The following is a 7,881-nucleotide window of genomic DNA, read 5'->3' on the forward strand; positions in this document are numbered from 1 at the left end:
AATTGCAGCTTTCTAAGAAGCTATTTAAAAGTTTATAGAGAAATTAAAAAAAAAAGACTTCTCTTATAATACTACTACTTTTTATCATATTTTTAGAGCTAAAAACTCAAATACAAAATAACTTATTTATAAGTTATTTTTAATATAATAATTTATTATATAGTCTGCTACACATACAAGTCTTTCTGGCTTACAAGCTATGCAAGTTGTTCCAAATCCAAGAAAAAAAAAATACGCACCACTCCTTTAAAATCGAGCGTCCAACACACATGTTCATTATGCCGCACTTTTCCTCTTCTTCCTCAGTCAAAACGCAAACTGTCAAGATTCAAGCGACATTTGAAACAAAAGATACGTTCCAACTCCTCGCGAAGAGTAGAAGAAATCAAGAAGAAAATATACAAATCTCCATAAAAAATCACCAGAAAAAATAAAGAAACATTATTTAAGGTACTGTTTTACTGTTCTTCTAAGTTTTTTTTTCTAAATTGTCTCTGCCATGTGCCTCATCCTTAACCAGCAAAACATTAAAAGATTTCAAAGAAGAAATATAATGTCTCCATCATGTTTTGGGTGTATTTCTTAAATCCTTTAGATGTATTTCTTAAATTCTTTGGGTATATTTCTGTAACCGTTTGGGTATATTTCTGTAATCCTTTCTATAACCATTTGGGTGTATTTCTGTAATCGTTTGGGAGTATTTCTATAATCGTTTGGTGTATTTTTGAAGTTTCATTATCTTCAAAATAATTTCAAAGCTTGATTTCAGAAACTATGAAAAACGAAAAAAAAACGAAGCAAAAAAGAGATCCAAAAAATTTGGCAAGAAATTCGAAAAAAGAAACCAAATCTTTTGAAAAATAGAAGTTATATATTTACATGTTAATTTATTTGAATTGATTTAAAAGTCTGTTAAAGAGGCACGTAACATAAGCAACACATTTAGTGGGTTTTGTTTTTTTCATACTTGTAAAACTTGTAAAAACAATACACTTATATGTAGAGATTAATTCTATTATTTAATTTATTTTGTCAAAAAAAAATTAATTAAGCTGTTTACTAAGGTGGCGCTTCTAGTTAGCTTTTAATAAAACAGGTAGTGCTAGACTTTCTCATTACACCGTTCATGCTATTCTTCTTCCATAAAAAGGGGAAAAAAAAAAGAAAAGAAAAGGTACACAGGTTATTCAGAAAGAATCAAGAAATCATCCCATCCAATTATCCAAAGCGACTGTAATAATCAGAGTAGTGTTTGATATGTAACTACCGAGAGTACCGACAATGAACCATCTTGTCCTCTGATCTCATCGCAAATTAGAGAAATTACAAATTACAAATCCATCAACAGCACAGCCTCGGATAAGAAACTCTCTCTCTCTCTCTGTTCCGAAGCTGCATTGCACTTTCGGTATTCTGTTGCCTTCTGTGTCACTTGCAAGACAACAAAATCGCTAAGCGCCTAACAACAAATACGTAACAGTAACACCCAATGCAATGTGCTCATTGCGTTGAGGAGATTCATTCATTCATAAACAATCTCACTAAGTGACCTTTCCTCTCTTCTATAGCCTGTAACGAAGGGGGATCTGTCTTCTCTTTCTCTTTCTCTTTGTCAACATGGGAACTGCAGAAGAAAGAGCCATTGCTGTTATCATGGTTGGAGGCCCCACCAAAGGTACGTTATCTCCCCCAATGAACATCGATTTTTCATTCCAAATCTTGATTTTCTTAACCGCCTCATCTTTCTAATCTAATATTCACTTGGAAATTTCACATTTTTGGTTTTCTTCTGTGGAATTGGACTTGATTCAATTGTTCAATTTGGTTTGATATCAATAGGCTTCGAACAAATAGTAGAGCCACAGATCTTAGATTAGTTTAGACCTGTAGAGTGAAGTTGTTTGTTTTTTTTTTTAATTCAAATTAAAACTATTTAGCAATTATATATTATATTGATGTATTTGATTTTCTTGTGTCAAATTGGACTTGATTCGTTTTGTGGATTTCAAAATTTGGTTTCTGTGTTGTATTGCCTTTGGATTTGGAAGGTACTAGATTCAGGCCATTGTCATTCGACATACCTAAGCCACTTTTTCCATTGGCGGGACAACCCATGGTCCATCACCCAATTTCTGCTTGTAAACGGGTATGCATTCTGTAAAATTCAAAACGTGTCTATCTTGTCTGCAATGTTGTTTTCAAAATCTTGTTTGTGTTTTGCAGATTCCTAATTTGGCTCAGATTTATCTAATTGGTTTCCATGAGGAGCGCGAATTTGCATTATTTGTTTCCTCCGTCTCAAACGAGCTTAAAGTCCCTATTAAGTAAGCTGTTTCTTCCAATCATCTTATAAACTTTCAGCGGATTTCAAAATTTTTTTTCATGGTAGTTTTTTCTATTGAGATTGCATTGGTTATTTTTGTCTTCCATGCTAATAATAGATATCTGAAAGAAGACAAGCCTCATGGGTCAGCTGGTGGTCTTTATAGCTTTAGAGATCAAATCATGGAGGATGATCCGGTTTTTGTCTTTACCCATGTCTTTGTCCATTGTTGACTATAATAAATTTGCTTATCATATGTTTGCTATATGGTATGGCTGAAATGGTTTACGTGATCATGCTGATTAATTATCCAATGACATTGATCACATTTTTTGTATGGCAGTCACATATTTTTTTGCTAAACTGTGATGTTTGCTGCAGCTTTCCACTACCGGAAATGCTCGGTAATTTCTATTCTGAAATTAGACTATAACTTTATCGTCTAAGCAACTGTTTGATGCTGCTTCCTTTTCTATTCATTGTGTCATATTCCGGATTACATTTGCAGAATTGTAACTCTGAATCTTCCTTGAAATGTCTTAATAATTATTACATGGCTGGCAGAACAACTAATTGGCACTGTCTGCATTTGTGCTTGCAGATGCTCATAGAAAATATGGTGGGATGGGAACAATATTAGTTGTTAAGGTTGGACAATACAACACACAAAATTGTTATGTTGTTAGCATGAAATTTTGGTGATTAGCATTCAATTTATTTTATTTATCCATTTTCAATGTTGAAGGTTTCGCCAGAGTCGGCCAGTGAATTTGGGGAATTGGTAGCTGATCCAGTAACCAATGAACTGTTGCATTACATTGAGAAACCTGAAACTTTTGTATGTTCATAATATAAGCTTATACTGTGAATTGCCGAACAAAAGTTTGAAAATGTTTCCTCTGCTCCTGCTATTTTTTGACATCTTATTTGGTAACCAACTGAATGCAGGTAAGTGATCTAATAAACTGTGGTGTGTATATATTTACACCAGATATATTTACTGCAATTGAGGGTGTTACTACTCAGCAGAAAAATAGAGGTCAGTAAATATCCTAGGCTAAGAAAATATATCTTATAATTAACTAAACATGAACTTGCATTTAATTAAAACATCTGAAAATCTTCACACCATTCATTTGTTTCGTTTATAGGAACTTCAAGATTTGTTGAGTTTGTCATATTGTATAGAATCTCATTCTAGTTATATTGCATTCTATTTTCAGCTAATCTAAGACGTGTCTCCAGCTTTGAAGCAATGCAGCCAGACACAAGGTTTGTTGTTATAAATTATAGTTATTAAATTATTGTAGGACTTGCAATACAACCCAAATAATTTCTGAAGAGAGAAATTTTCAAATATTTTTCGATCGAAACATTCTATGATTGTCCTGATCATTTCACATCAGCAGCAGCAATTCATAAAATAACTAAGCTTAGCTTTGAAATGACTAGCAGTGCATGAAAAGGTTGAATCATGATTGGATCCTTTTCCTGAAATCAAAAGAAACTTTAAAGTTTATCAAGTTTTAAGACTTGTGAGCTGCAGAAGAGATTAGACCAGATTCATATTTTAAGTAGAAAATTTAGGTTCACTTTTAAATCCTATTTCTAACGATTAAGACAGTATGTAAAGTTAAGTTTCATTTTGAAATCAATTTCTGAGGTGCTTAAACAAAAATAACAAACTATAATAAAAGATAAAGGAGTTCAAAAGATGGTACACCAGAAAATATATTGGTTCGGCTAATTATGCCTACGGTTAGTTCTAAACAAGTATTGAGAATTTCAATATTTGAGTAAGTGTTACAAGATAATAGTCTTCCTAGGCTTAACTTGACTCAGATTCTCAAGAGTTTAAGAATTTTATATATTATTGTCTTAAACCTTCTCAAATTTAACTCGATTCAAATCACCATTAAATTTAAGAACCTTATATATTCTTGCTTCAAGCCTTCTCAGACTAAAAATGATCACTACAAGATCAAAATACAGAGCACAAGCAATGGTGCGTATAATTACATGTACAAGATCTGAAATTCTTGTTCCAAGAGATTATCAAGTGTAGGAACTATTCAGATACGTGTTTATCAACAACAACAATAAAGCCTTGTCCCACTAGGTGAGGTCAGCTATATGGATCAAATAATGCTATTGAGTTTTATCATGTATCATGTCTACAGATAGATCGTTTACATGAAATCTCGTTTGACCACTTCATGGATGGTCTTGCTAAGTTTTTCTCTGCCTTTCACCACTTGTCCATCTTTCATATCATCCACCTTCCTAACTGAGTGTTCTGTCGGTCTTCTTCTTACATATCTAAACCACTTGAGACGCGATTCTACTATTTTTTACAATAGGTACTACTCCAACTCTGTCTTTTATATATTCGTTTTTTATTCTATCCAATCACATATGACCACTCATCCATCTCAACATCTTTATCTCTACCATACTTAACTTATGTTCGTGCTCCGTTTTGGCCGTCCAACACTCTGTACCTTAAAAGTATAGCTGGTCTGATTACAGTGCGATAAAATTTACTTTTAAATTTTAAAGGCATTTTTTTGTCACATATAAAATCAGACACACTCCACCATTTTAACCACCATTTTAATCAACCTGTTTGAATCTTATAATTTATATCCTATTTAATCTTTCCATTATCTTGTATGATGCATTCAAAATACTTAAAACTTTTAACTTTTCGTAAGATATTTTCTTCAATTTTCACTTCTGTATTAGAGTTTTCCTTCGGCGGCCAAACATACATTTCATATATTCTGTCTTATTATAGCTTATGCGTAAACCATACACTTCTATAGTTTTTCTCCATAAATCTAACTTCTTATTTAAATCTTCCTTTGACTCTTCCATAAGGGCGATATTATCGGCAAAAAGCATGCACCATGGTACAGGCTCTTGGATATACTATGTGAGTACTTTCAAAACTAATGTGAAAAATGTATGGACTTAAGGATGATCCCTGGTGTAATCTTATACCAATAAGAAATTCCTGTTACACCACCTTTAGTCTTCACACTAGTTATTACACGAATATATGCGATCCTTACTCTCTTTCTTTGCAAAACCTTCCATAAGACCTTTCTTGGTACCTTATCGTACGTTTGTTCCAAATCAATGAACACCTTGTATATCTCTTTTATTACTACGATACATCTCCGTCATCCTTCTTAACAGGTATATCGCTTCAGTGGTGGACACGTCTGGCATAAAACCAAATTGGTTCTCTATTACTTGTGTCTCTTGTCTCAGTCTCCGTTCTATCACCCTTTTCCATAACTTCATAGCATGACTCATGAGTTTGATCCCTCTATAGTTTCGCAACTTTGTATATCCCCTTATTATTGTAAATAGGTATTAATGTGTTTTTTTTCCACTCATCTGACATTTTCTTTCTCGTCAAGGCACTTCCAAACTTCAATCGGAATATAATTGGATCCTACTGCCTTGCAATTTTTCATCCACTTTAGAGCTTCTTTTACCTCGAAATCTCGAATCTTTCGATAATAGTCGAAGTTTTGCTCTTCTTCCCTCGTACATAACCGACCAAGGCTCGGAAGAGTCTTCTATCCTTCATTAAATAACTCGTAGAAATAGCTCTTTCACCTTTCATTGATCTTCTCCTTTTGAGCCAAAACCTTTCCGTCTTTATCTTTTATGTACTTAACCTGATCTAAGTCTCCCGTTATTCTTTCACGTCTCTTTGAGATATATATATATATATTTTCCTTCTTTCTTGTCTAAAAACTGGTAGAGATCCTCATATATTCTTGTTCTTGCTTCACTTATAGCCACTTTTGTCTCTTGCTTAGCTGTCATATTTTTTTTCAATTATCTGCATTTTGGCATAAAAATCATTCCTTAAAGCACGCCTTTTTTGTCTTTATCTTTTCTTGTACACTTGCATTAAACCACCAGGATTCCTTATCTCTTAGTCATATCTTTCTAGATTCACCAAAATTTTCTTTTACTGTTCTTTTAATAACTTCTGTCATTTCCCTCCACATCTCTTCCGCGTTTCCATTTCCATCCTATTTTGCTTCTTCTCCTGCTCGTCTTAGGAAATTTCTTTGTCTTCCATCTTTCATCCGCTACCACTTTATCCTTGGGTTTTTTGTATGATGTCTTTTCCTTAATTTTTGCTTAAAGCGAAAATTCATGACAAGCATCCTATGTTATGTTGTTAAAAATATTACAAAGAATAACTTAGATTACAAACAGTTAAAATAACTCTTCTGGGCTAAGAAGAGTGTACCAAAGAAAGAAGAAAATATGAGAACTTGAGCATGAACATTTAGCAAGATTTTCGAGCAGCACCAAGTTCTTCTTAGTTCTTTTTTGGGCTCCGTGACATATATATAGTGAGAGTAAGCCATAATGACGTTGGAAATCTTTTTCTCTTTTCCTGTGTGCTTGAGTACACAACTTTTTTGCTTGGTATAGTACTTTTAACATACAAGAAAAATTGTTTTGTACTTATAGTAGATGACATATGACTGAGAAAGCTTTTTTTTCAAAAGCTCTAGCTTGATCAACACGCTCACATTTTAAAGCCATAATGTTTTTCGTTAGTTTGGATGCTTTTCTGAAGTCTTGTGATGACGTATTCCTTGCTTCTAGGTGTTGGAATTAAGTCTTCATATCTTTTGAGTTGGGTTAGTAACTCAAATATGCTGAGGTGTTTTCACAATAAAATGTGCCCTTCTTAGATTTTATATTTTTTTAATTGGAAGAAATGATTTAGAGAAAAAATTTATAGTATGAATGAATGGAATTTTTAAATTACATTTTTTTTCCAAAGATAATAGGTTATATTTCATTAATTATTAAAAAATGAAATACAAAGATGTCCAAAAGTAGGACAGCATAATAAAAGGTGGGAATTTCCCAAAAATACTACACTGAAGGTATTCATCCAACGGTGCGTGGTCGAAAAACGAAAAAATCTTAAAGAAGAAATAATGATAAATCAAATTGAATGCATCTAAGAGCTTGTCTCATGGAGATGACGACTTAAACTGGGAGTTCTTTGGATTTCACGGAGCAACTTGACAGAGCTTGCTAGAATGGCAGACGGCATAGAAGTAGAACCTTCAAAAATCAACTGGTTGCGAGCTTTCCAGCAGTTCCAGCAAATGATGGCAAGCAATTGAGGATTACAGTCAGCATTCTTCAACGGGTTAAGTATCTCTGTTGATGCAGTCCACCATGTCCAAAAGTCGTTAGAACTCTGAGGGGGAAGACAGTCACGAAGATAACTTTGAGACCATACGTCTTTAATTCTAGAGCAATCGATCAAAGAATGAGTGACTGTTTTCGTTGCTTCATGACAGCAAGGGCATATTGGTGATATAGATGGGATGCGATGATGAATCTGAGCAAGCACCGGAAGTCGGCCATGGAGAGCTTTCCAGATAAATAGCTTAATTTTGTGAGGCAAGTTCAACTTCCATAGATCAATCCACGGCTTTTTCTGTTGCATATAATTAGGGCAAAGCTCCAGAGGCGGATGGTAAAATAAATAGCCAATTCTT

At 33.6% G+C, this 7,881-nt stretch overlaps 1 protein-coding gene across 1 annotated transcript in view; it reads left to right on the top strand.

Moving 5' to 3' along the window:
- Positions 1–1,126: 1,126 nt before the first annotated feature.
- Positions 1,127–7,881, top strand: part of LOC107491366 (uncharacterized) — a 31,678-nt gene continuing 24,923 nt past the window's right edge. The window contains exons 1-9 of the mRNA XM_016112214.3: positions 1,127–1,675; positions 2,049–2,146; positions 2,224–2,324; positions 2,442–2,520; positions 2,667–2,727; positions 2,925–2,971; positions 3,069–3,161; positions 3,272–3,362; positions 3,547–3,595. Coding sequence (XP_015967700.1) covers positions 1,618–1,675; positions 2,049–2,146; positions 2,224–2,324; positions 2,442–2,520; positions 2,667–2,727; positions 2,925–2,971; positions 3,069–3,161; positions 3,272–3,362; positions 3,547–3,595 — 677 coding nt within the window. The 5' untranslated portion in view covers positions 1,127–1,617. The remainder of the gene's footprint in view (positions 1,676–2,048; positions 2,147–2,223; positions 2,325–2,441; positions 2,521–2,666; positions 2,728–2,924; positions 2,972–3,068; positions 3,162–3,271; positions 3,363–3,546; positions 3,596–7,881) is intronic.

Source organism: Arachis duranensis, chromosome 5 (assembly GCF_000817695.3).
Source record: "Arachis duranensis cultivar V14167 chromosome 5, aradu.V14167.gnm2.J7QH, whole genome shotgun sequence".
In the NCBI taxonomy this organism is placed as follows: Eukaryota; Viridiplantae; Streptophyta; class Magnoliopsida; order Fabales; family Fabaceae; genus Arachis; species Arachis duranensis.